The sequence below is a fragment of the Streptopelia decaocto genome (genome assembly GCF_964273445.1).
Source record: "Streptopelia decaocto genome assembly, chromosome: 15".
In the NCBI taxonomy this organism is placed as follows: Eukaryota; Metazoa; Chordata; class Aves; order Columbiformes; family Columbidae; genus Streptopelia; species Streptopelia decaocto.
In genome coordinates this window covers 9,792,220-9,820,170 of record NC_138670.1, presented here as the reverse complement: position 1 = coordinate 9,820,170, position 27,951 = coordinate 9,792,220, and the positions used below count along the sequence as shown (strand labels likewise).

At 42.8% G+C, this 27,951-nt stretch overlaps 2 protein-coding genes across 6 annotated transcripts; one reads left to right on the top strand and one right to left on the bottom strand.

The window, feature by feature from the left end:
* Positions 1-1,130: 1,130 nt before the first annotated feature.
* Positions 1,131-5,425, top strand: DRG1 (developmentally regulated GTP binding protein 1). Its single transcript, XM_082066578.1, has 9 exons — positions 1,131-1,260; positions 1,600-1,723; positions 2,378-2,553; positions 2,999-3,068; positions 3,400-3,569; positions 4,054-4,184; positions 4,394-4,561; positions 4,716-4,838; positions 5,308-5,425. Exons 1-9 carry the CDS (start codon positions 1,219-1,221, stop codon positions 5,405-5,407), a joined length of 1,104 nt encoding a protein of 367 aa, XP_081922704.1. The 5' UTR covers positions 1,131-1,218; the 3' UTR covers positions 5,408-5,425.
* A 1,298-nt stretch (positions 5,426-6,723) lies between these two features.
* On the bottom strand, positions 6,724-27,879 carry EIF4ENIF1 (eukaryotic translation initiation factor 4E nuclear import factor 1). Of its 5 annotated transcripts, none has more exons than XM_082066573.1 (19): positions 27,758-27,879; positions 27,139-27,262; positions 23,810-23,883; positions 22,910-23,037; positions 22,112-22,407; positions 21,265-21,466; positions 20,370-20,545; positions 17,728-17,863; positions 17,215-17,394; positions 14,909-15,138; positions 13,405-13,476; positions 12,830-13,013; positions 12,500-12,579; positions 12,006-12,145; positions 11,771-11,855; positions 11,055-11,187; positions 9,529-9,873; positions 9,141-9,305; positions 6,724-8,599 (listed from the first exon to the last, which is right to left on the bottom strand). In XM_082066573.1, the coding sequence occupies exons 2-19, from the start codon at positions 27,232-27,234 to the stop codon at positions 8,373-8,375; spliced, it is 2,949 nt and encodes a 982-aa protein (XP_081922699.1). In that variant the 5' UTR covers positions 27,235-27,262; positions 27,758-27,879; the 3' UTR covers positions 6,724-8,372. The 5 variants fall into 5 exon arrangements, with proteins under 5 accessions (XP_081922699.1, XP_081922701.1, XP_081922703.1 ...); XM_082066575.1 differs by having other exon boundaries at positions 9,529-9,810; XM_082066577.1 differs by having other exon boundaries at positions 9,529-9,591.
* Positions 27,880-27,951: the final 72 nt, after the last annotated feature.

Sequence of the window (27,951 nt, the reverse complement as noted above, 5' to 3'; positions counted from 1 at the left end):
ATTTTGGCAATCCAGCAATACACAGAATCCTGTCTGAAGACAAGGCAGGTGGTTCTGCAAGAGTGTCATTATAAACCTTCTACAGTATGGCCCAGGAGAGTATATTTTTGTCTAAACCCCATGTTGTGTTGCCTCTAGATACATCATATAAAATGAGACTTTATAAAAATTTGAATCAGCAGAGCCTTTCTGGAAAGGTTACTGGAGAAAAGGGTTTCTAGAAATTATTCCAATTCAGACATAATATGTCAGGGAAACAAACATAGGGACTCTAAAATCCTCAAAATTTCTAAAAATGTATTTCTTTATGTCATAAAAATACTTTTTATTCCTAATCCAACTGTTAGACTTCTTGTGATACTGTCAAGAGCCAGAGATACTAATCTCTTTAAATTTTGAAGGGGCCATTAAAAAAAATCCTTTCTCTATTTAATTAGGCTGCATTCAATGGACGGTTACAGCTGTCCCCGGGGTAAAGTGGTGTGGGCTGGGCTCAGCTGAGAGGAGCCCTCAGAAAGCCTCGGTGTTTAAGTCCAGCTCAAGAAGGCTCTGCTACGAGCAGAGTAGCAACTCTACTGACTCAGCAGGGCTGTGGAACACATCTGCACATAACGCATCTGGTGATGAGCAGCAGTAACCGCATTACAAGCAGGGCAGGGGCTGATCTCCGCGAACGTGGAAGCGCCAGGTGCAGTTTAACCCGGGGCAGGGCACCCGGCGGCTCCCTCAGGGGCAGCGGGACCCCCGGCTCCCCGCTCTGCCCCCTGCACCCCGCGCTCTTCCTCACAGACGGGCAGCCAGAGCCGCAGCCGCTCACGGGCGAGGCCTCAGCCTCACAACCACCGTTTTTCTCCCATCAGTTCTCTCGCACACGCGGCTCATGCCGCGTCCAACAGCCCCACAGCCCCTCAGCCTCGCTCCGTCGTACGCACACACGTTATCACACACACTCGCCGTCCCCCGCTGGTCCGGGCACCGCGCGCCTCTCCCCTCACACCGCGGCCCTGAGGCGGCGGCCGCACAGGGGGCGCTGCGGCGCCTCCGGCCAGGTCAGCGCGCGCGCGCCGCGAGCTCTTTCCCGCCCGTGGCCAGGCGCGTGCCCGACGCTTCTCGCGAGCGCTGCGCCTCGCTCCCGCGAGAGGCCGCCGTGCGCCTGCGCGCTGCCGGGCCGGAGCGTGGCCGCTGCTGTGGTGGCTGAGGCCGGGACCCGCTGCCGAGATGAGCGGGACGCTGGCCAAGATCGCGGAGATCGAGGCTGAGGTAACGGTCTCCCCGGTCGGGCTGGCCGTGGGGCTCGGGGGCGGCCGCGGTGCCGCTCCGTGAGGGGGCGACAGGGCCCGGCCGGCGCCGGTGGGGTCGTGAGGCGGCGCGCGGGAGCGGGGGGGCGGTGCGGCCCGTAGAGCCGCTCCCGGTGCCGAGCCCCCGGCAGAGCCGCTCCCGGTGCCGAGCCCCGGCTCCGTGCGGCCCGGCAGAGCCGCTCCCGGTGCCGAGCCCCGGCTCCGTGCGGCCCGGCAGAGCCGCTCCCGGTGCCGAGCCCCGGCTCCGTGCGGCCCGGCAGAGCCGCTCCCGGTGCCGAGCCCCGGTTCCGTGCTGTTGCAGATGGCCCGCACGCAGAAGAACAAGGCCACGGCTCACCACCTGGGGCTGCTCAAGGCCCGCCTGGCCAAGCTGCGCCGGGAGCTCATCACCCCCAAGGGAGGCGGCGGCGGCGGCCCCGGGGAAGGTGCGTTGTTCTGCGGGAGCTGCGGGAAGGCTCCGGCCGCTCCTCGGTGCTGAAGTGCGGGTGTGTGACGGAAATCGGTCTAATGGGAGGGGCTCTTGTCCGCTTAAATCCTGTCGGACTGTCTGCTGAATAAGTCGGAGCAGCCACCGTCTCTCCCTCTGGTCCTTCCCGGTACGGGACCTTGTAGCCGTGGTTTGTGGCCCTTTCTAGGGCTTTGGGGCGGAGCCCATGTCGAATCGTAAACGAAAGGACTTATGTATTTTGCGTAATATAAGCTTGTATATGCAGAAGTCTTAGGGGATTTACATGACGAAGCATCTTGTAGGAGGCACCTATTTCTATATAGAAAGGTGTGAGTTGTGTAGATAACAGCGCTTAAAGGGAATGCTTCACCTGCACTCAGGTCATGTATAGCCCACTGGGAAGCCTTGCTGCCTACACTTCATTGGCGGGTGTGTGCCATAGAGTTGTACAAAGTGGTGCAGGGCAATGTTGATTGTGAACTCTCTGTTTCATACACAGATCCTCCTTGTAGGGAAGCTTACTTGGCTTTCACTCAGCCAAAATTTAAAGTAATAGCAGGACTGCTGTCCAGAACTTTAGAAGATAGAAAATATTGATCTTTAAACAAATATTTGTGCTCCTTATTTGCAGGTTTTGATGTTGCAAAGACAGGTGATGCCCGAATTGGGTTTGTTGGTTTTCCATCAGTGGGGAAATCTACTCTTCTAAGTAATCTTGCTGGTGTATACTCTGAAGTGGCAGCATATGAATTCACTACCCTAACTACCGTGCCTGGAGTCATTAGGTATAAAGGAGCAAAGATACAGGTGAGATCTTTTTGTATCTGTGAGGACAAGATTGTACATTCAGATGCAGTGGTGTTACAGCTGCATGGTCTAGGGTGACATTAGCAGGTAGAAGTGACATTTAGAAGTGCTTGAGAGTATCATAGCATACATTGGAAATACACGTGTAAAATACGGTGGAAATGTTTCCATGAGGTACTAACTTACCCTGCTTTTCACTTTGCTCTGGGGAGAAGTGCCTGTGGTAGTTCTCATTTTCTGTATGAGATGATCTGTTCCATTGTACCAGTGCGGCTCTAGGGATAATACAATATATAAGAATCAAAGGGGAAACAATTTTGCCATATTCTAGCAGGGTCAGTTGGTTTAGGAGAAAGGTAAAAGTAGGATTTATTTTCTCCATGAAGAAAAATATTTTTCTCATGAGTTACTTTCTTTTTTTTTTTTTTTTCCTTTTTACAAATAGCTACTTGATCTCCCAGGAATTATTGAAGGTGCCAAGGACGGTAAAGGCAGAGGGCGGCAAGTCATTGCAGGTGAGCATATTAGGGCTGGAGGCAGCATCCTGTCATTGTTAGTACAGCTCTTTACCTAGCTTATTGTCATCATTCTGGGGTCTGAATACAGTCAGGAAGGAAGATTTTTCCAACTTCCTTAATTCTTATAACATGTAAGGATCTGTCTATCAGTGATGCTTGGTCAGCACTACAAACTTCAGTCTTATACTGGAATTAAAAAATTAGCAATGTATTGGCCTTCAGGGCTTTTACATTGTCATTAGTCCACTGAGCCATATTTTGCATTATTTTGTCTCTGATTGTGTGAGTGGACTTTTTTGAGGGATTATTTTCTTTTTCCAATTCGTAGTTGCTCGAACCTGTAATCTTATTCTGATTGTTCTGGATGTGCTGAAACCCCTCGGTCACAAGAAAATAATTGAGAATGAACTGGAGGGATTTGGAATTCGTCTGAACAGTAAGCCCCCCAATATCGGCTTTAAAAAAAAGGATAAAGGAGGCATTAACCTTACAGCCACAGTAAGTTGGAAGTTTTCTTTAACCAAAATAAGAGAGCTGAGAGTTCCAGGGCTTGCAACCTGGACTACTCCTAATTTTCCATTTACCACTGAATCTTTAAAAATGTAGAAATAGCCAGGGATACCAAAAATCAGAACTCTGGTCTGGAATCTAGGTATCTAACACGTAGGTGTCTGGGCGCGGAACTAGTAGATCTCCAGGTTTGTATTGCAACTCATTCTAGGTTGATGGGAAACATTACTTTTGAAATGTCTGATTGCAGCCATCAATGGCATTAATATAAATAAAACTGTCATGATTTAAATATTTTTTCTCTCTTCTCAGGATAATGATGGTAAAATCATAGTCAAGTCCAATAACTTAACAATGCAGCTATTATTTTTAGTAACCTGTATGCAGCGATTGCTAGGTGATAGCATTGTTAATTGTAATACTTGATTTGACTATAAACTCTTCCATTCCTTAATACTGTATCTACGTTCAGTGTCCTCAGAGTGAGCTGGATACTGAAACAGTGAAGAGCATCTTAGCAGAGTATAAAATTCACAATGCTGATGTCACACTGCGCAGTGACGCCACTGCTGATGACCTGATAGACGTTGTTGAAGGGAACAGGTACTGTTGGGGCCCTGGGTTTGGCATATTTGTCATTTATATTCCAGAGAAAAGAATAATCTCTGAGGTTTGCTCCCCGTAGAAGCTAAACTAGCAAATCAACAAGTGCTGTTTAGCACCTTACTGTCCCTTTAAAAAATGCAGCTTTTTCTGAAGGTAGCAGTATGTCGCTGCTAGGCTGCTATAACGGTGTTTCCTTCTCTCTGCAGGGTTTACATCCCATGCATTTACGTCTTAAATAAAATTGACCAGATTTCCATTGAGGAACTAGATATTATTTACAAAGTACCCCACTGTGTACCAATATCTGCCCATCATCGCTGGAACTTTGATGATCTGCTGGAGAAAATTTGGGACTACTTGAAGCTAGTACGAATGTGAGTCTTAGTTGCTGCCTTCTGTGGAGTTAAGTGTAGGGCTGAGACTGAAGAATGATGAATGAATGATGTCAGTGTGGATGACCCATGAAATGGCATGATGGGTTGAAAAAGCAGGTTTTGGTACTGACTGACTGTTCCATCTGCGTTACAGCTACACCAAACCTAAAGGGCAGCTCCCAGACTACACCTCTCCTGTGGTACTACCCTACTGCAAGACCACAGTGGAGGATTTTTGCATGAAGATCCACAAAAATCTCATTAAAGACTTTAAATAGTAAGTACTATTGTAAGAGAATAATTTGTAGAAAATAGAAAATAATCTGCCTCCTGATTTGTTCTTTCATTCTCTTGTAAACTAGAAGGGAAAATAGGCTTTGATTTGTAGTTGTTAAATGGAATAGGTCTGCCTCTGACAACTAAAACTCCTGTATTTGATGTTCTTATGCTCTTTCCTGGACAAATTTCCTCTATGGGGAAAAAGTTTTTCTTTATATTTGAAAGTCGGGCTAGATGCAGCATTACAGGCCATTGTCCCGTATGCACAAGTATTTTGGATGACTTCATCCTTTTGTTTTGATCTGCTTGTACTCTGGGTCACACAGACCACTTATCCAGGTACTTGCAGGAGGATAAAAATAGCTCTCAAGCATTACTTTCTCTATTAGCTTTGTGACAGAAATAGCTGCTGTTCTGCTGTTTACACATTATACTTCTAAGCCTTTTGATGTTTTTTCTCCTTTCAGTGCACTGGTCTGGGGTTCATCAGTTAAACACAACCCTCAAAAAGTTGGTAAGGACCATACTCTTGAAGATGAGGATGTTATTCAGATTGTGAAGAAATAAAGTTGTTCTCACACCGTTTGTCACTATGCCCAAGATTTGTCATTACTTGTAAGTGGCAAAGAACAGGCTGTTGCTATCAAATCTATAGCAAATAAGCATTGTTTCTTTATGGTAGCACCTTAGTGCATGGTAAAACTGGTGGTTTTGGCTGACTTGTACTGTAGTGTTTCATTCTGGCAGAGCTTACAGATGAGAAACTCACGTTAAGTGACTTTCACAAGGGCAAAAAAATCTTACAAAGAAGCTTTGCCTGGGATTATGTTCTGCTGCATGTACATGTCTTTCCAAATTGGGAAAAGTTTGTATCAGGAATTGTTTTGTTCTAAATTAGAACAAAACATGAAAAGTAGAGGCTGGAGAATTGTATCTTATGAAACAAGGCTAGAGGACAGACAGTTCTAGCTCTGGCTGCCTTAGTCTGTACTTGTTTGAATACTTCAAGGCTATTAATAGTCCTGCAGTTGGGGAAAAAAAGATGGTGGGTTCTGCTCATGAACAGTCACTTTTTCAGTTATTTATACAAGTGGAAATAAACTAGATGCTTGTGTTCTACTGTGTTAGTGACTGGAAGCTTTGAAGTTTTCTTCTAAGAACTTCCTGCTTAGAGAAGTCAAATTTGTCACACAAGAGAAGCAGGCTGCTCCAAAAGCAGTGGTTCTAATGCTTTTTAATAGAAATGAATAAAGTTAGAGCTGTAACATAACATCAGCAAAAAGCTTATGGCACATCTCAGCCTCTAGCATTTGTTCTCCTGCTAGAAAGTGTTTACTTAAATGTATCAAAAATGCTCCCTCATGTTATTTTGCATATGACAAAAGAGAAGTACAGTGTTTTCAGATACCCATTGAAGCACTAAATCCTTAGAACGGTAGTTACTACTCAGCTTTGTAAGAAAACATTTTCCATTATACTTTTTCTAAGCTTAGAAGTAGGTTCCTATATAAGTGAGCAGAACTCCTGCAGCTGGGCTGGGGTTCACAGCCTCGATGGGAAGGGGGCAGAGCAGCAGCCCCAAGTCATGAACCTCTGCTGTTTCTTTAGAGCTGGTTTAGTTTTACATGTTCTTTCAGTACATTGGAATCTCATTATGCTTAACCATGGCTGGGCAAAAAACAAGTAAATGCAACAATTCCATTACATATCTTCAGTAAGGCCAGTTACCTTCAAAGCAGACCATTCCTCTCCCCCTCGTGGAATATATACTGATTTTTTTTGCAGATTCAGCTCAAACTGTGGTTTTAACTTACAAGAACAATGCTAAAAATTAATTGATATGCTGACAGTATAGTTTAGTTAAAGAGCAGTTGATACAGACAGCTGGTAGAATCAACTTTATTTACAGAATGTTACTGGGAAAGTGTCAAGTTAAAAAAAGTATGAAAACAATCTTACAAGGACAAGCTGGTGATTGCATGTTTTACACAGATTGTTTTAGGAACAACCACTAAGAAGTATGGGTGACCCCCAACAGATTCCACATCGCAGATTTCAGCTTGCTATTTCTGTATAACATTGTCTCTGCTGGACTGAAACAAACCCACCACAGCATGCTGGCAATTGTTATAATACAGTCAAGTGATGATTTTTTTTCTGCTGCTGCTGGTTTTGCATTCAGTGAGACCCAAGAAAAAGCAAGTCCATGACAATTCTGGTTTTGCTTTCACCTCTTTTAAAAGCACAATGGCCTAAGCTAGATAGACATGACAGCAGTACTAGACTCAACGCAAGTGAGAAAGTGAAGTGAGGACCATGCAGTAGAAAGATGAAAGAGAACACATAACTGTTCAGGAAAGTGAAACAGGCTTAAAAGGAACATAGTATTTTAAAACCAAATATACACAGTAAGATCACAAAACTACCCCATCCTCCCCCTTTCAAGCTGCAGAACAAGACTCCAAAGGCAGGTTTCACAGTAATCGCATCAGTAGACGCACGCTGAAGAGTTCTTGGGACTCCCTTCTCTCAGTAGAACGGAAAGCAGTATAGAACATACCACAGCTATGACTGCGGAGTTGAAGGGTGAGGATTTAAAGGCTCCATTTTGATGACCTTTAGTGACTGGTTTGAAAGATTAAAACAAGGGAAATCTTGCAGCTAAACAAGGACCAGCACCAGCCCTCTTGAACTACAACCAGCAGGTACCTATAGTCTCTGCTTATGGCAGACTGAAGATCTGGCTTTATCATTCATGTACCAGGTCCCATCCTCAAGGCTGTTTGAAGAGTAAACTATTCTCTCATTTGGTGGCAAGAGTCATACACAGAAGGAAACAGACCTTTGTTATACAGACAGCAAGACGTGGGCTTTTGACTTTGACACTTTAGCTACACTGAGTGCACAGTATGTGACAGAAGAATGTGAGAGGGAGACCTAGAGGAGATGAGCAAGAAAAGGCAAAGCAACATTATCCTCTTCACTCACACTTAGGATATGCAACTTTAATCTTAAAGAAAGTCCCACACATACAATGGAGAAAGATCCAAACCATAGGCACAACTAAAGCTCAACTGTTGTCAGCTACTCTTATGTACAGCTGTATAGATTCAAAAAGGCTATTCTATGTGTATATATACAAAAGATTGTTTATACACAAGTCTGTACACAAGGGTCTATACATTTAGTTTTCTGCAGGAGGAACCCATAGCTGCTACCTCTACACTAGAGAATATCAGCACTTCATTCACATATCTTACAAAAACAAAAAATAGACACTTCCAGGATTAAACTGGCTTTGTCTTGCATCTAAATTTCTTCAGGCTTCACTATTCAAGCCATAATGGATCCTTTAGTCTTGATGCAGACATGAGACCAGGACAGGTGCCATGTGCTTTAGTCTCTCAAAAAGAAATTTTTGCACAGAGTGCTAAAAATAAAAGCCCCAAAAAACAAACAGAGGTGAAGTCCTGACTATGGACATTTTTATCCAGTCTAAAGAATCACAAGTGTCCCACCCAGCGGTCACTGTTCACTGCCGGTATTCCAGTTCATCTACACTGATGACTTTGGATGGCATGGAAGGGAGAGGCTGCTGCAAGACATCTGAACCAAACCATTTTGCAAGGCCGATGGGAGAGCCACTCCTCTGGCTGGGGCGATGGTCGAGCGGTGTGTGCCCATGAGATAATCCAGTCCGAGGCAGCACATTCTGAGGGGTTGTCTGTGCACCAGCAGGTGATCCCTGTGCTCCAGTGCCTGCGAAATGTAAAGCCGTTAGAGACTGAGTAATATGTTCACTGGCCACCAAGATCTGCCCCAGAGCAACCACCTGATAAAGCAGGAGTGCCAAGTGTAGCTTTTACTCTAGTAGCCCCAGGAAATCTAGACCCTACATTTATTCACTAATTAGTACTTCCATTAATGGCCTGACACGGCCAGTTCTGGACACAATATCATGCAGGTTTTAATTGGAATACCAGCATCAAATAGCATTTTATTTAAGATAGATGGGTGACCTCTGAGCCAGCAAGGACAGAAAGACCGCACGTGTGTTGCTATTGACAGATCTGCCCTTCGCAACATATATCCTGAAACTGAATGCTTCACTTAGACTGTCTTCTGGTATAAGAGCCTGGCCAAAACTGCTCTGATACCCACACAAAATTAGTGATGAATGAATATTTAAATTGCCAAAGTAGCTTCCTGTTAGATCAGTATATTGAAACAGGCCAACAAGTCTAATACCTGGCTAGACAGTGTTCTAAAACTCACACTCTTGTTTTAATTGTTAGCCTACCTGATCGTTGTAGTTGCTGTTGCATCATTGCGAGCTGCAAAGGTGTCCCAGAGCGTGGGTTTAAGATGTGATGGCTGGCTGTTGGTAGTGGATAAAAAGGTTGGCCAAGGATGGGAGCAGATATTCCCTGCAAGTGAGACAGATCCACTCCAGGAGGAAGCATTCCTGTTGAACAAGAGGGAGGAAACTTCAGACCTAATAAGCATAAGGAACTTAAGGCAAAACAAACATTTCTATATTTAGATGGGTTGGAATTTGCCTCATTTTAAAGGTAAGTTTTAATGTAATAAACATTACCAGTAATAAGTACTAGTTTGTGCTGTTCCTAACACAAAGTCAGTCTTACAGAGAACATGCATTAACTTACAGGAAAAAAAGTATGGATTACCTGCTTGCAGTAGAGGAAGATGCTGTGGATGAACCCCCTGTGCCAGCATTCTCTGGACCAATCCTGGATGCAGTTGATGAGCAGGTCGCACAATGGGTACATGGGGAACAAGGGGTACTTGATGAACAGGACGAAGAAAAGGGCTTCCTGGCACTGGGGAGGCCATTGTAGGAGTCTTTCTACCAGTTGACTTAGGCCTGTAGTCTTGCTCTTTGGTGCAACGATTTGCTTGGGTAAGAGGTGTGGAACATGTGGAGCGTTGCAGTGCAGGTAGTTTGGTACCTAAGGTGGGCAAAGTTTCTTGATCTGCATTCTCCACAGAACTAGACAGTAGGTTATCTGTAGCTAGAATTGAATGCAGCTATTATCGTCCACAGCTAGATTACACTAATGAAAATTAAAGCTAATAACTGGATTTGATACCCAGATTCCAGGACTAGTCGAACTTTAGTCATATATTTAATAATAAGCATCTGTTTGTCCTGGATGCTCTTGGCCAAATTATTTCAAAACATTAATGAGGAGTATGTTCCACTGAAATCCCTTGACAAGAAGCTTAAATTAGGTCAGAATCAGTAGTAACTCCACTTTTAATTTTTTTCCTCTTTCTTAGAAATTTTGAACTAGTAGCATGGATGAGTCAGTCCCAAATGAGACAGGAGGTATAAAGGATCCTCCCTAGAAAAGATTTTAATTGGGAATTGGAGTAGTGCCAGTAATCTAGCCTTAAGTGGTTTTTCAGTTTAGATGTGTCTGGGGGTTATCAGCAACCTTCTATATCTGACATCTGCTTAGCAAGATTTGGAACACTAAAACACCTCAAGAATCTACTTCCACTAACCATCTAGATCAGTTAGACATGGCCTAAAATATCTTAGAGTAATCTGCTACCAGTTGAGGTAACAGCAATAGTTGGGAGTGCTAAAAGGAAAAAAGTCAACTGTATAATAGGACCAGCAAGCTACCTCTGCAGTTACCAGTGCTCAAGTGCAATGTCATGGCAATTAGGCAGGTTAGTTTTACTGGGTCAGGCAATTGGTATCAAGCATTTCCTTTTAATAGCCACTTACATCAGTCAGGGTGACAAAATGCTTCCTTGATCTGCTACATTTTAAAGAGCTTAATTGGTCTCAGCTTTGTTCAGTTAAGGTGTCTCGAGAGGGCTATAAGTTGCTTGTATTCAATTACTGGTGTAGAGAGAGACGGAAGTGTTATTGTTAATATGCTTGTTCATCAAGACCAGTTGCAAAGAAACAGTCCAGGCCTCTTAAGTGTCACTATTGCTCACAAACTGACAGGTAAGGAAAAAAAATGGATTTAAACCCAGCACTGCTGGAAGACTGCACTTGGAAGTATATCCCCTCCATAGCTCTAACCCTTCCTCTTATTACAGGCTGATTTCTACACCCTCCTCTTTTCCACAAATCAGGAATGTCTAAAGTTAGCTTGGGCATATTATGTACTGAAGCTCTTTGATTCTATTTCAAATCTCATTCACGTGTTTTAATTTAAAGCCATTACAATACCTTCATTTGGCCTCTGATTTTCATCTTTCCCATCATTGACTTTCATTTTCCCAGAAACTGGCTCCTCTTTGCTTTTTTCCTTGCTCTCATACATCTTGCGAATCACCGAGGTAGGTGTAAAGGAAGGAGACAGCTGCAGAGAACAGTGAGATGCAATGCCTTACTCAGTGCTCATTAGCTAGGCCACACTATCTTAGTTGTGGGTGGACACCAATTCTAGCATATCCTTTCCCTTTAATGCTCTTTCAAATCAGCCATGGGTTCACCTCATTTCATAGATTTAATCTATAGTTTAAGCACTTCTCTTGAGCTTTTGCAGAAGTTTGATACCTCTGAAACCTGCAGATACTCTCAAAATGTACCTTAACAGGCTTGAAAAAATAGAGGATCTGTATTTTAAATTACAGCTGTTTCACCTTTGCTGTTGGTTCAGAACAGGAGCTCAACAGGAGTTCCTACAGAGCTGCCTTATCTGTATTAACTCAGGCCTGATGGATCTGAACAAAACTAGTGGTCAGAAAAAACTGAATGTCATCACTTTGGAAGACAGCCAAGTATGAAGTGTAATTCACTCTTGCAACATGCCATCACAGTTCTAATGTGAATATGATTAACTCCTCTATGGCCTCCCTTTCTCCCATTGATTACAATCACTATAACCTAGTTACTGCTGACTCTTACAGATTTCCTGCAGTCATAATACATCAGGTACTGACCATGCTAGTAATTGATGCTGCAGGGGCTGGAGAAGATGCATTCCCTCTGTGTCCTGGCGCAGGTGATTTAGCCATTCGTTGCTGCCTGTTAACGGACAGGAGGTTAGTGAGAAGCAGCTCTACTCTCGGCAAGGAAAGGGAGGCAGGATTGCCGAGAACCAGTAAAAGCCTGAGTCACTGTACTAATCTCCAGTGAAAACACATTAAGAAAATCAGCTGGCAGTCAGATACTCACCTGTTTCTGTAGCCATCTCTGCTTTTGTCCATTTGTGGTTTGCCAAAGCCATGCTGATAGAAATTCGCTGCCTGTATGGCTAAGTCGTGTGGTAACGTTAGTCCCTCTAATGCAGCTTGTTGTATTTCCAAGGGACTCATCTAGAGTGGAGTTGAACAGAAAAAAAAATGTACTCAGTCAAAGCTTGTATTTGGCCTATGAAGATTTCTTGCTATAGCTACTATTGTCTTCAAAGTGTCTGCCACCCAACAGCCATCTGCTTTTTGACACACAGAAGTTTTAAAGGTATCTTGTACTTGAGGTACACTAAGATGGATCCAACTTCAATGAGGCCTTGAGACTGTGCTAAATTAGACTGTATCCTTACACTGAGTGAACTTAATTAAGTATAAACATCTGAATGTAACGTAAGTATGTGTTTCCACAAGTTAGCTCTAGACCACACAATATAAAAAGAGATTAACACACATTAAGCAAAAAACATTTAATCTAACCTGTGCAGTAACTGGACTCATGGGCTTCCTTACACCTGGAAATGGATCACCCAGCATTTGCTGAGAACCTTGTCCAAAACCTAAAGAACATTCAACAGTTGTATTTAAAAGGACCAAGTTTCTTTTAATATATACAATATGCATCCCAAAGTTAAACAGTTCCACATGGAATTAAGAATTCCTTGTGAAGACTCCCAGCTCATCCCTTAAGTCTACACCAAGTTGCCCACCAAACGCCAGGAAGTTCTTATTGTTCTGTAAAGCATTATTTACAACAAACTCAAGTAATAAAGAAGAAAAACAATAACACTGTTTTGCAACCAGTCTCACCAATGGGTGAAGATATTCTGTGGCGCAGGTAATCTGCAGAAGCAGCACGAGTTGGAAACACGGGTGGAATAGGAGGAGAAGGTGCTCTCTGCGTCAGTAAAGAGGCTGCAGGTTCCAAACCACCTATCAGGCCACTAAGGACATTTGAGGAAGCAGGTCTGGTAATGGGTGGACCAAGAAGTTCCTAAGAATAAGTAATGAAAGAATGTTCAGAATGTGATCGCTTTACACAAATGAGCTCATTTAACTGCACTACAGGCTACACTATTTATAGCAAGTTAAAGAAACAAGGTGGACTTGTGCAACTAGATACACCAATTCTGGATTTCCCTTAGAATTAGGCACTTAGCCAGCTTTTTCATTTTCAAGTTGTAATTATGGGAAACAGCACAACAGGACAAATTTTTAAGTAAGCTGAACTAGTGAATAATTCTCTTTATCTATAGGGAGTCATGTCTGATTACTGATTCTTACAGTTGCCTTAAATGTCTGATTTTCAAGGGTTTTGTTTGTTTGTTTTTCTATTGGGGATATGCTTTTAAGCACTCCCTCCCCACCCAATTCCCCGGCAGTACCTGCAGAATATTCTTGGACAGAGGCTGGCCTGCCATCTCTGGAGGTGACATCAAGTGGCTCTCAAGGCTCTGCTAAGAAAATGAAAATATTTTAAGTTAGATGTAGATACAAGCAGCAAACTTAAGAGCCAATTCACATTTATCCTGGTGACAGAAATAATTTCACCTGTTCTGTTAGAGCCATGGTTTACACAACAGCCAAATAAAACTCTGGCAAAGTAAAGGGCTGAGCTGGCTCACAGATCTTCCCTAGCTAAAACAACACCTAGTGCTAATTGCAGGGAGGTAGTTCAATGTGCCTTATTGAAGTTTCACTGAGATATATTCATTTATATAATTGTGTAAAACTGGAGCCAAGTGGTCAAGTGAAACTGCACAAACTGAAAAGTGTTTGTATATTAGAGGAATTACTTAATGTATTCTTCAATTAAAAGCTACATGTCATTGTAAATGGATGGCAAGAAATGTAAGTCTCTATTTAAGCGTGAAATCAGTCTGCAAATTCTTCACAGGGCAAATTTACATTCTTCACTATCTTTTAGCAAAGCAGGATGAGGCTAAAAGTCCTTGGGTATGGTCTGGCAGGAAAACCACATGCTTTGAACTCACTCAGTTGTTAGAAGTGTTTGATGGTGCCAGCAGTAGTTATTGATAGTTTCTGGGTCACGCAGACTCTTTAGGCAGTTAGCAGCAGGATGAAATTTCATACCACAATCTCTTCCAGTCTAAAGCTTAGTGTCATCTGTTGTTTAATATTAATCTTTCAGCTAACAAATATTCAGTTCAGTTTTACCTTAGTACAAATGATTTTAAAAAACAAGTTTAAGTTGTGCACGGACATACCTCTCAAAACCAGTCACTAAAACAAGACCTCTGAGCTCCAGGGAAGCGTTAGCTGTACCCATGCTACAAACATTTTAACGGAGATGTCTTTTAATAGCAGCACCGTGGCAGTGTTTAAACTAATACTGGCAAGTCTTCCAGAAAGAGTGGACTGATGTCTCTTATACAGACAGTACCTTTTCTACAAATAGGTTTGCTTTTAATAAAAAGAGACATGAGTTCAAAGTGTAGGAAGAATCTTAGCCACTACAGCAGAAGATTCAGCCTTTTCATCATACAGGGTTGTGTTTTTTTTTTTTTTTTGCCAGTATTCATAGGCTTCAAGTCTAGATATTAATCAATCCTATTAGATATTCACATAGGTCCACTTTCAAGCTGGCAATTATTAGATTTCTCAGTTAGTATGAAGAGTGCTGTGGTTTTCAGAAGCTTAACATGAAACCAACCCTCCAAACTGGAAAAAGCCTGACTTCTGGGGGGAAATTACCAAAGCACCTCCCTTACTTTCCCCTCCAAGTAACCATATTCTAAACATAAGCCTGTATTTAATACTGTGCTACCACATCCAGTCCTGGCTCACGTTTGAGGTGTCATGTAAGGGGTTTGCAGTTCATAACTCATGTCTTGCACAGTTCAGAAGAACCAGGTGTCTGCTACTTACGTTGACTTTGGGCTGGGAAGGCAGAGTCCCACTTGCTTTCATACTGCTGACCAGTTTGTTAAATGCAGTCATATCTCCATCTTTCTTGATCTGTCTGGAGCCAGCGACATTCAATGCTTCCTCCATTTGCTCAGCCATGAATGGAGTAGCAATTTTTCCCTCCTGATCCACTTTCAGGCCTTTTAGCCCAGCTTCAACTTCTTCCACTGAAAGTACAACTCCTGAATGTGCTGAGAAATACAGGAGAAATTCTGGTAAACCATGGTTCTCTGTTTACAAGTGAGCCAATAATTCTTTGTGCAAGTGTTGAATAAGAGCTGTCTGAAAACAATGAACAGCCAAAAACTTATCTTCCAATACTCACACCAGTGTCAAACCACACCTGACCTGTGTTTACACTGATATTCTAATCTCCAGATTAGAAATATTGCCACTTGCAACTACAGGCATGCAAGAGTCCACAAGAACCTGTTTAGGTTTCAACTGAGAATTTCTCACTAGCTTCCATTTATCCTGCAAGACGTGTCATTACTACATTTTATAACTTTACCTGGTTTTAATGGAAAATATTTCTCTAACAGCTGAGTTTGTTCTTTTTCAATTAGGAAGGTCCCATTTATCTTGTAGTCCAGGAGACCAGATGGTCTTACAGCCAGTATAAGCAATGTCAAATTGTCTGAAGCTATCGTAAGTAGAGATAATACATACCTGGAACATTTAGATACTTTGGAGACTCAGTTACACACTTAGTTTTGTGTGCATAAAGTTTGAAGTAGATTTTTTGCTCAGAAATAAAGCCACTATAGAAAGATTTCACTGGCACAACCAGAGTAAGGTACAAGTGTTATTAGGCAGTACTTTTTCCCCTATGTATTTATATAAAAATATCTATCAGTGCCTGACATCAAGGCTAGACATGCTTTATAGTCCAGCTAACGCACATCACAAGGTATGATACCATAAGAGAAAAGGAAGAAGAGACAGGAGCATGCGATGGGTTGCTGTAGCAGATGTTGGCCCAAAGAAATAAGATTGACTGGAAATTTGGGCAAGAAGGTGGAAAAAAAAATGATGCAGACATGCAGAATGGAACATGAGAAAAAAATATGATGTTGGTGGAAAGGAATTGACCTGAAAACTCCACAACACTTGAAGAACTGTACAGCATTTTATGGGAATACAGAACCCGTATCAAGTACTTTTGAACAAGTGGAAACATCCCCACAACTTTTTTTCCTTCATCCTTGGTTTGTGAGGATCAAAGTTCAGAAAGCTTTTAGTAGGAAAGTCAGAATAAGCAGAACACAGAAAAGACTTGCAGTTCTTTCAGTCAAATTAAGAAAAAGTTCTCCACATGTTAGCAAACATTCCCTACTTCCAGCCTGGATGCTTAAGAATATTTGCAATGCTTGGATGCCACCTCACACAAATCAGAGTAGCATTACTTTTTGTTCGGTCCAGTTTACATGGCAATACATGCTGCTTGCCAAAGAGACACCAATTTGGAATGAGACCTTGAGATTTCAAAGAACACATGCATTTGGTATCCTCCATGCATGCTATGGGCCCAAACATGCAAATCCCTAATCTGGAGGTGCCCTTGGATGTAAGTTTGTAGCCAGCCCTGAACTCTGTTTAGAGCAGCTGCCACTAGCAAAAGTGAATTCCAACAGACTAAGTTCCCTGGATGCTGTGATTGTAGCCAAGTCGTCATAAGACAAATCTCTTATGTTGTACCTCTATGTTAATTATTTACTTAATGCACTGAACACAGAGCACTGTGCTTCAAGCACTAGCAATGGTCCTGAGAAGTTCCAGTTTACCATACGCACTTGAAAAAAAGTACATTCTCAAGCCACTGTTCATCTTTTTAGATACTGATGCTTAATGGATCAATGTGATCCATTATAGATGTTTACAAGAATGACTTACACTACGTTTTTGGTAAAGCCAGAGTTTAAATGCTACATGGTTTCAGAGCTGACAGCACCAGCTTCCAGTATCAAAAACTTACGATAAAGGCCATAGACAAAGCTGGAAACTTGGATCAAGACTTGCATCATCTTAACTTCTGATTATTACTGGCCAGTAAAGCAGTCTGATAGCTCTGATGTCATCCTGTGATCAGGATGAAAAGAATCAGTGATGATTGACACAACTGAGATTTGCTGAATATTGGGTTTTCATAAGTAAACCTATAATACTTCCTACTCCTGGACTTGGCAGTTAAGGTTTCCAGAACACCAAGCCTCTTGCCTTGAGATACTGCATCACAAGAACTCAACAATATCTGATGAGGCACTTACTGCTCTCTCTAAGCTTTTCCTTGTTGGCTGAAAGACTTGAGAGAAGAGGTTTTAAGTCCACTTTGGCTTTCTGTAGCATTTCTAGGATGTCCACTTTGTTTTCAGAGTGGTCTTCCAATGGAATGGGAGCAAAGTAGTTTCCCGAGTTCTGGCCAGGGGAGAGAATGGCTTGTTCTAGACCTGAAACAGCAAAACCAGGAGCACTGCTACATCAGTTTACCAACCCAATGTCTCAAGATGAACATACACTGGTAACCAACTTCAATACGTCACTGAAAAGTTACGCCTCACACCCCTTGCCCAAGGATCAGCTGGAAAGTCAGAAGCATGACAAGAACATTCATAAAAAATGAACTTATAGCTGCTTACTCTAAGAGCCTCCAAAAGAATGCCAAGTGCTTAAACTGCAGGAGAATTCGCCATCCTAAAGCTTCATCTGCCATGTTCTTATTGAATGAGTAGGAAGGAATGTGGAAGGAGGTTATCTGACCCCAGACTGGCCTCTAGTCTTACCTGCTAGCCTCTCCAGTTCCTCATGTGGTGTAGATCTCAAGCTGCTTGACCGACTTCCAGAACGACTCGGATTAGAAAACCACCTGCTGAACCTGCTGGCAGACACAGAACCTTCCCCCAGCACATCCTCTATCATCTACATTAGAGGGGAAAAACAAAACAATCTTAGACACAAGATCAGCAAGGTCTTTGAGAAGCTTTACTGTGCAACAAGATTCTTCTGCTACAGACAGCTAGATGCTGCTCCCAGAGTTTAGAAGCTTTGAACTGTTTTTTTTTTCCTTTCAACATAACAGTGTTTGTGTAGTCAGTTGGCATAACCCAACATACATCTTTTATTTATACCAAATATTTGTTCAGAGTAAAACTAGAAGTGAAGCAGCATATGAGAGCATCTAAAGACATTAACTACACTATTCTGCTGCTCTGAAGTGCATGTGTAAAAAATAAAAAAAAGGCATTTGGCCACAAGAGTTAGAACAAATTCTAACAACTGGTAATTCAGACAGCCAGCTGGCCCAAGGCTGGTCCCTGTCGCTGTACAGAAGGAATGCTCCAAACCGTTTTATTTTTTGCAATCAGGATTCGACCCAGTCCCAGCACTGGCCAAGGACAGTACATGGAATGAAGTGCAAGGACTCCCTAACTTACGAGTGTCCCACAAGGGCTGGAGGAGAAGGGCGACTCGCTTGCACTTCCCATGCTGAACCCTTTCTGGACTAAGAAGGAGGCTGCGTTCTTCAAGTCAGAGTCTGTGTCATCAGCAAAGTACTGGCAGGTGGCACCGTGCCCCTCCAGGCAGCACTGGGGTCGCTCAGCACTACTTCAGAGAGCTGCTCTGTCAGAAGTCACTACAGTTTACTGACTGTTTACTCTTTTGCTAATCACGACGAATATTTAAAACAGGGCATTATAAAATTTAACTAAAGCTAAAGCTCTTGCTGTCTTCCAAGATAGTACCCAGTTAAAAGCCTGCTCAATAGGCACAGATGCAGTTTCACCATGCAGCAAACTTACTTTTAGACAAATGGAATAACAGCTTTGTTCTGCCAGAAAAGCTGTTTTCTCCAAAACAAGAGGCACTCAACACTAGTTACAACAGCAAAACCAAGATCGATTCAAACAATTAAAACCAAATGGATCAATACTAACATGTTAGAAGCATTAGGCAGTTATATCAGAAAATGTACAAGTCTACTCTAACACTTGTCACAGACATATCACCAGTACAAAGAATATTACTATATACTCCAGCTAGTCTGAAACTTGCTTTTGTCACAAATTGTAACATCTGCCACTGAAGTTTCATCAGCAGATATGCTTAAAATCAGACTGTCAAATCTAAAGACACATCATTTACATCTTCTATAGGGAGAACAAACTCTTCACTATGTATTTGTCAAATTACTGCCACTGTATGATGAGCCATTTTTAATGCAAGCAGCTTTTCCATCCTAAACACTAGGTCAGGACTTGATTTTTTTTTTTAAAAAAACAAACAGTGTTTCTAAACTGTATATCATGTCTATTTCTTTGCTGTTAGAATACTTTTTTCTTAAACACATTTACCTTCCTACAACACTAAGGCCCTTTTACTCAAATTCTAGCTACTAACCAGTTATACCATGTAGAATAATCAAGAACAGCTGTTTGCCCTGGTAATGGAGGTCAGAATAGAAACATCAGCAGTTTATGAATTAGGCCCATGCTCAGTCAATACAGTCTGGACCCACTTACCCTTCTAGTGGTGAAGAGTATGCTAAGATACAGGCCAGTTAGGGCTTTCAGACTAAAGACAACAAACACAACCACCCACCATTACCTCTAGAGATCAGGTGTTCAAGAAGTGCACACTACCAACAGACGCACCCAAATCCCCACCAAATCATGGCTAGAGGTAAATAAAAAAAAATCCACTATTGGAAGCAACTTGTGGTACAAGCATCAGTCTTTTTCTTCATAGTCTTGTTACCAGCTCCGAGGTACCAGCAGCATCTCAAATATGACTTGGGCTACACGGAGTATCTACTAGTCCTACCAATAACGTTGTTTAAACATGCCTGTGACTGAATTCATAGGCTATGTTTGTTTTCCCAGCTCAGTAGTAATAGGTCTAAAGGATTCGAACCTGTAGACAGATGTCCTTTCAGCCACACTCCAGGCATTGATACCAACACAACTCTGTCTCAAAGACAGTGTTCACCAGGTGTCTCCAGGCTCACTGCCTCCCAGGAAGCTTGTGCAAAATGCCCATTTACTGCAATTCCCAGGCTTAGCTGCAAAAAGCTATTTTCAGCTATACTAAATTTGTGGAGTGAATCTCCTCTGAACTATCTGTAATGCTTTCAAAGATGATCCATCCAGGATGCTAATTTTGAGTTTCCATGTAATGATCAAAAGAGCATAAAAAACAGTGAGCTACTTTGCCTCATACACTTCCTCTGTGTGAGCCAGTGATGGAGCCAGTCCCAAGGATAACAATTTTAAGAGCAACATCCTAACACTCCACAGCTAAATCTCTGCAAATTCATCTTAGACTTACACACTGCATTAACAGCTTCCACAAAGAAAGAAGTTCTAGATTTCACTGAGTGCAGCAGCAAAAATGCTTCTTGTGAGCACAGCCAGCATTAAACACTCACCGAAGCCAGGCCAGGAACACTTTTATCCAAGTTAAAGAACTCATTGAAGTCAAACTCTCCTGGAGCTGGTTCTTGTAAGACAGCTTCCCTAGGGACTTCTTGATCTGCTGGAGTTTCATTGGCAAGGGCAGCTTGTACTTCATCCTCTTCTGCCACTCCACCATTGCATTCTATCCCTTAAAAAGAAAAACCAAGTGATTGCAGAGTCACTGAGCTTGACTGTTTCCTGCAGGAAGGGTGTCTCACAGCCAAGGCATTTGTCTGGGAATTCAAAGCACAAGACCAAAGCAATCTGGCCACCTATGTGATGTTTCATCAGTTACATTGTGCTGGCTGCAGTTGGCCACAACAGAAACTTGGACCCACTACAACTCTAGCACAGAGCTTCTATTCTCTAGTTCAGGCTACCTACTCCAAGCAAATCAGAATTGCCACTGAATCATGCATAAACAACAGCACCTTGATCAACCCAGAAGCACACAGAATAGGTCAGATGTTACATCACACCAAGCTTAATGCTGGTATAAGAAAAAATATTTCAAGTACCTCAGAGCACTAGCTTAGCTTAAACCAAGCCTTTAGCTCTCAGCAGGATATACAAATGGACAAGATCCTTTCAATAGCCTACAAATTTCTGATATCATTCAACATCCATACAAGCCTCTCACTCTTGTCTTTTCAAAAAAAATGTATTTTATCACTTAAAGGTATCTGCAGTCTGAAAGATCAACCATGGGCCTTACACCTTGTGCTTCAGCATGACCAAGAGCTATACAAGTTTAAGATTGATTAACTACGTTATTCTTTACACTTGCCTGGATCTATAACACACAGCTCTATATCCAGCAATATGCCATACTAGCAGACAAGCAAAGCTTGCCAAATTTGCCATTACCTTCTTTTAGTGAGGCTGTACGTCGTCTTGTACGTTTTCTCCCTTTGTGATCCTCCTCCAAAATTTTATCATCAAAGCCTGTGAGCTCAATGGTTTCAGACTGACTTGTAGGACCAGCAGAGAACCACTCAGGCTCCTCTTCAGTGTAGGAGTCATTCCTCCTTCGCTCCCCAAAGACCCGTTTGCTGTCACCAAACTCCCTCTGAAGTGGGATATTAAAAACATTAACCATTAAAAGCTGTTTCATTAAGATTCCTCCCTGACCTCCAAAGCAAATGACAACCTTTTCACACTAGGTTTTTTTGTTTGTTTTTGTGCTTGGTATTTGGTTTTTTGTTTTGATTTTTTTAAGGTTTACATGCACACTCAGTAAGCTTTCACATTTTATAATCTCTTACAGCTGGATTTCTGCTTTATTACACTGAAGGCTACTGGTCTGCAAGTGCCTGTATGAACTCAGGTTTGTATCCGAGAGGCAGGCTAGCAGTTCCTCCTTTTTAAATACATAAATACCTGAAAGCATGGAAAGCTTCCATCTGCTGAGGTTAAAGTCAACACTTGCTGACAACTGCTAGGTCAAGAACTATGAATGGACGCTTAGAATTTTGAATATCTTGCTGTTAAGTCTCCACAGGTTTGTAAGACAAACAGTATTAGATGCATCCCAGTTGAGCTCTCAGGATTGAAAACAGTTTTGAAGCACTGAGTGCTCACTCTTCAAAACAAAGGTGCTTTAAGAAAAAAGCAGCCTGTTTGCACAGAACACTTAACTGCTATCTGCAGTTAACCTGCCCCTGTTGCTTTTAGTGCAAAATGTCCAAAAACTGATTTAAGGAAAAGAACAAACCCTGAAGCGTTTATCTTTGTAGTCCCTGTCCCGATCTCGGTCTCTCACATCTCTAGAATCACGTAAGTCTTTTTCACCACCCCGGTGGTCTTTATCAAAGTTGCGAGAAGAGATAATTCTTCCACTGCCAATCCTACGGCCACCAATAACACGGACACCATCGTTCTCCTTTTCTAATGGGCTCCCTGCTCGACGTGAGCTAATAGCTGCAGTTACATGACAGCCACCTCCAAAGCTTCGCCTTTGTGGACTTAAGACTACATCCAAGTCATCTTCTTTCACTCGCTCTCTTGGATCTACAAGTCAAAGATCACACAAAAAGCATTTAATTTAATGTATTAGTCAATACAAGCTAGTTACCTGTATAATAATAGCCTTCTGATCCACAGCCTTGCTGCTATCCCAAAGCTTTTTGAAGTAAACCACTCATGATTTATTTCTGCAAAGCTAATCTAGCCAAGACCACCACAATAAAATAAGTTTACAGCTGGATATTGAGAAATCATTGCTGCCTCTGGGGAAGCACTTGCTTTCCCACTATAGATTTAAGTACTGTGTCTCAAATTGTCCCCTGCACTTGCATTATTACATATGTATTTACTATTATATCCTACTATTCTTGCTACGTAACAACTGACTGCTACCTAAGTTTGTTCTTAGATACATTACCAGAATACTTATTTTATGCAGTCAGACAATTTTCAGAGAGGCTTTTAGTCTCATTTGTGTCATCACAAAGGAAAGGTTTTGCCAACTGCCTATGTTCGGTTGAGCCTAGTCCTACAGGAATTAACTTACCTACTATCCTACGCATAAGAGAAGTCCGATCTGAATCCAGATCTTTTTTAAAGCTTTCCACTGGTGAAGTTCTTCCTGAACTCGGATACAAAGATGCATGCCACTTCTCTGGATCCCAGACACCATCGCTAGGAAAATAAAATTGCAGGTTTGTTTACTACTTGTAGACAAATAATTCACAGCACTGCTGCTGAAAACCTACAATTCATTGACTAGCAATCTGTAAAGTCAAACACATCTTTCATATCCAACTTATAATCTTCGCCTTACTATACTTTATTACCTTATATGTGGTGTTCTGGATCCGTTCTGTAACAGTAAGGAAGTTTAATATGCAGCATCGGCTTATAAAAGAGACAACATATGGACACGTTGTCCCACTACTTATTGCTGAAGTTTGCCTGGTACACAGAAAAATAGCTCAAGTAGATCAAATGCCACTGTTCTTAAGCATTCAGAAAATTATACTGCAATCTTGTACAATAAATTGATCTGAAAAGTAAAGATGCTGCTGTTCAGCAAGCTGACAAACACAAGCAAAGAACACCCTCACCTTCGTTTTTAAATGAGGTAGAGTAATCCAGCCAGCACATCAGCTTGTTGCAACACGATCTAGTCAGTCTCTGCTATACAGCCAGCTCTAGTCTTGGTAGTTTTTCCTGCCAGGCTGTAGGACTTGTGTGAAGTCATTTTCTACTGGATCTCCTGTTGTAATCTTTGCTCACAGCACAAAATTTCCAGCTAGAGCATTAAGCCTTTCTTAGTAATTAGTACTTCTGAAAGCACTGTCACACACTGAGCTCCTGCATCAACATAAGTGCACTCCTTCCCTAAGAATTTATTTTTGCAACTTTTATTCTGAAAGAACTATATATAGTTCTTGTATAATCAAGAAAATACCTGTCATATTTTTCAGAAAGACAAGAAGGTCTTTGCTTAGAGTAGGGACGCTCCTTAATATCCAGCAGTTCCTCCTAGAAAAAAAATCAAGAAATTAGATCCAGTTCTCATCCCAGCAAGATTCAAGTGACCCAAAAATATGTTTTCCAGATGCCTACTCAATTTAGTGCTTTAATTTGACAACCCAAGTTTCCTGATATGTTGTTTCATTTCCTGTGAAATACTGCAGTGAAAAGCTGACATTAGACAGTTCTTCTACCAGTGGCCACTGAGCAAAAACTTACCTGAAGCACTAAGCCTTACTAGGTCAGGTTCAGCCCTTGTTAACACTTCAAAGGCTATTTATTATCATGCACATTTACCTATTCACTTCTCTGGACAATTCAACTTCCAAACAAGACTGACATCACTGATACTGGAGTTAGTAAATTCCCAAGAAGGAATGAAAATTTCTACATTCGATGCTATACAAGATTCAGCATTACCACAACAGCGTCGATCTGGAAATTCCAGACCAGCTTGCCATTTCTGACCACCACCAAATCCAACATATCCAAATGCATGTTAACAATTACCCGCTCTACCCAACACCAGATCAGTGCTGAACGATTACTTCAGTTTTCCCACTTTCTACCAGCTTTTAAATACAGGTCTTAGTTTACTATTGCACACCCCGAGCAGGTAGCTATTTGAGGCAGACTAGTAACCAATGCAGTTTGCCACATTTAAAAAGTGTTATTAATGGTGTGATCATCAGTGTTTTGGATCACTTGGCTGCAGTCAAGATACATATTTCTAATTAAACTTACTTGTTCTCCCTAGATTACCTTTCTTCAATCTGCCTCACACCCAACTGTACTAAATCAATTCAGAACTGCAGAAATCAAGGGGCAGCTGGAGAATAAAGAGATCTGAGCAGCAGGCACCACACATCAGCCACACTGAAGAAGGAAATACCTTCACTTTTCTCCCAACAATACAATATCCTCTAAAGCTTTTACATCATTATTTCCATGTGATTAAAGTCAGTTCATTAGCTATGTGAGCTTCATACTTGAAAGTTCTCAGATGGCAATTTGGTAGCTGGACAAAACCCTAATGTGTGCACAAACATCCAAGCATCACCTCGCACTAGTCCTCAGCAAAAAGGGTTCCACTAAAGGGAGGGAGCCTGGCCCTGCTGCCCACAGCTTCCCAGAATAAACCCTGATCTACAAGGAGTATCAGAGCTGTAACACTATCGTAGCCTGATGCAGATCTCACAAGTACTAACAGCTCTGTCCATCACCGGACTGGAAATGGGCTGCTTTGCTGGCCACGAGAGGGAGTCCACAGACCCTCAGTCAGATCCTATAGCAATTCCTCCACTGAAGTGAGGAAAATTTGAATTGTTTCTTGGCTTTTGCTCATTAGCTGTGCACCCTTGGAGCAACCGCTTCCAAAGAATTAGAGAAGACACAGCTTAAACTACAACACACTCTCAAAATAGAGGAGATGAACTCTGCTACTTCCAGAGTATGGGTTTGGGCTTTTTGTTCAATTCACAGACTAATGCTTTTAAGTGGGTGGGGGAAAAGTGTGTTTAGCTGTTAAACAGTTTTACTCAAACAGTTTAGAAGGATTCATACTACAAGCCAATTGTTTTCCTACTCACAGTAAATGAATTTGAACTGTTAAAGGAAAACAGTCCCCTCTTCAAATCAGCAGCACATCCTGAAACAGTGTTCCTCCCATCCCTAATTAGTAGGAAATTGGATAATGTGAAAACGGCTTACAATGTTGATTACATGAGCACTTTAAACCAGCTATATTTAAGATGCTACTTGGAAAAAAACAAAACAAAACACAAACAAAACCACCACATACACATGATGCAAGATATTTTAAAAACAGATTGATTTCTGGCAGTTCTTGATATTAGACTCCTTGGAAACCAGCAGATAAACAAGACTAGATGCCTTGTGGCACTAGCCCTGCAACTTCATCCTGACCAGAAACTACAGCTACTGAATTAACAAAACCTAAGCTACAAATGCATCTGTTTCAGTGCACAGCTAGTGCCAGCACTAGCTGAGCACTGCCCAAAAAACCCAAACAGAATGTGAGGCTGCAGTCAGTTACCACTCTTGAGAGGAGCTGGGCAACACTGAACACTGAACTGCTTTTCCAGCTGCAAAAGTTCAAAGACAGCTCCTCTCCTTCACATTATAGTTGATTGAAAAACAAGGTCTGAACAATAATATCCTTTGCCTTTTAGGAGGCTAAGTGCACATATTTTCCAAGCAGCTAGAGAAAAATCAGGAAGCCTTACTATTCCCATGTAAGTCTCACCAGTTCCGAGGTACTTCGTTTATTGTTGATGTCTAGTTAGAAATAACCTAGCCCTACTATCTCAACAGGACAGAGCCACAGTGATAATCTTTTTTTCTTTTTAAAAACAACCTAGCTTCAGCTAACAGTTCAGAATTCCTCAAGTAAGATAACACACTCAGCAACAGCACATTGTCTCACTCTGTTCCACTCTTCAGGCCATTTGTTGTGAAGTATCTCAATAGATTTCCACAAAGCAATGACCACCTGTTCCCACAGCTTTCAGCAATGAGGAAATCAGCCACCATTACTGGCTCCTTCTAGAAGCCTATTTCAGCACAGGCACCAAAACCCCAAACAAGATTTGAACCTCGAACCCCACAATACATCAAACTCACTTAGTTCTGACAGAATCTTTATTTCCAAGCTATTTAGCTATGGTTCTTCCACTCCTGCATGTATTTGGGTATCACAGCTTAAAGAAGCACCTGTATTTCAACACTAAGCATTAGTTGGATTCATAAGCACTTAGGCTTCCAGCAGGCAAATGTGAGCAATTCTGATATTACAAAAGGCATCTTAATAAACACATTAAAGCTCCTGATAAGATCTGGTGTGCTGTATGTTCCAAGGAAGTGGCATCTACTGTAAGGAAACATTTTGGTCAACTCCTTAAAGAAACATTGTGGAAGGTAGAGCTAGAACTATGAAGTGCGAGCGCCTGAGAAATCTGGTAGAACAACATACTTCAGCCTCCACCATAACCTCCACAGCACATGCTGCGAGGTGCTCACGTATTAAAATAAGGTGGTGGATATCAAAAGTATATCACAGACAGGACTGCATGGCTACATCACATTTAACAAATTGCTCATTTTATACCATCCTGCAAACCCTAATCCAGGCAAAGGCTTTTCAGCCTTCACTGCTGCCCTCCCACAGAACCTCTGCCTCCCACTCACTCCTGTGACCAGCAGCTCCGCACACAACTTTTAGTAGAAAGGGGAGAGAGCGCAAACCTTTGTGTAACGATGTGGGTATTTCGTCGTAATCCTGTTCAGCTCCAGGAAAGCATCACCATTTTCAGTTTCTGTTATGCCTCCTCTTTTATCCATGATTGCTTCAAAGCCTTTGACCACGGACCTGATTAAAGCAAAACCAAGCCGTCAGACCGAGACAGACATTTCTAGCGGGTGCGCTATCCTTCCAGCCTAAGTCTAGTTCGTGCTTAGATAAAACAGATAAGGAACACATTCCCTAACAGCGACTTCTTTTCTTTCCCCTCCTACTTGTAGCTCCCCCGCTCCCGCCGCGCAGCTCTCACCGAAACGCTCCCCGCTCCCGCAGCCCGGCCAGACCCGCTGCACGCCGCGGAGCAGCCGCCCGGCTCCTCGGCAGCTCCAGCACAACAAAGCTCCCGTGGGCACGGCCGGACCGCGGTGCCGAGCGCCCCAACCCTCCCCTCCCCCCCGCGGGGCCCGGAGCCACACGCGTGGCGGCGGGGACAGCGCGGCCCAGGCCCCGACCCCGAAGCCGAAGGGCCGGCCGGCGGCGGGGCAGGTGACTCAGCGGATCCTCACCTGCTCGGCGGCCCCGCCGCCGCCACCCCGAGCCCCGCGCCCCGGCAGCCGCACTCACCGCGCCGGCGGCGGGTCTCCCGACGGCGCTCCGCTGAAGGCCTTACCGCCGCCTGCGGCGTTTCCTGCTCCCGGCCACCGGCCCCTGCCCGCCCCCCCGCCGGCGCCCAGCGCCGCGCTCGCCGCCTGACGCGCCCCCGCGGCCCGGGCCGGCGCCGTCCCCCGCCCGCCTCCGCTCCGCGGCTCCGGCCCCTC

Coding starts and splice junctions, on each gene's coding strand:
- EIF4ENIF1 (XM_082066573.1), bottom strand. CDS start 27,234: ATGGATAAAAGAGGAGGCATAACAGAAACTGAAAATGGTGATGCTTTC. Junction 13,014..13,404: donor TGTCCAAGAATATTCTGCAG/GTACTGCCGGGG, acceptor ACTTATTCTTAG/GAACTTCTTGGTCCACCCAT. Junction 12,146..12,499: donor TGAGTCCAGTTACTGCACAG/GTTAGATTAAAT, acceptor ACTCCACTCTAG/ATGAGTCCCTTGGAAATACA.
- DRG1 (XM_082066578.1), top strand. CDS start 1,219: ATGAGCGGGACGCTGGCCAAGATCGCGGAGATCGAGGCTGAG. Junction 2,554..2,998: donor ATAAAGGAGCAAAGATACAG/GTGAGATCTTTT, acceptor TTTTACAAATAG/CTACTTGATCTCCCAGGAAT. Junction 4,562..4,715: donor TACTTGAAGCTAGTACGAAT/GTGAGTCTTAGT, acceptor TCTGCGTTACAG/CTACACCAAACCTAAAGGGC.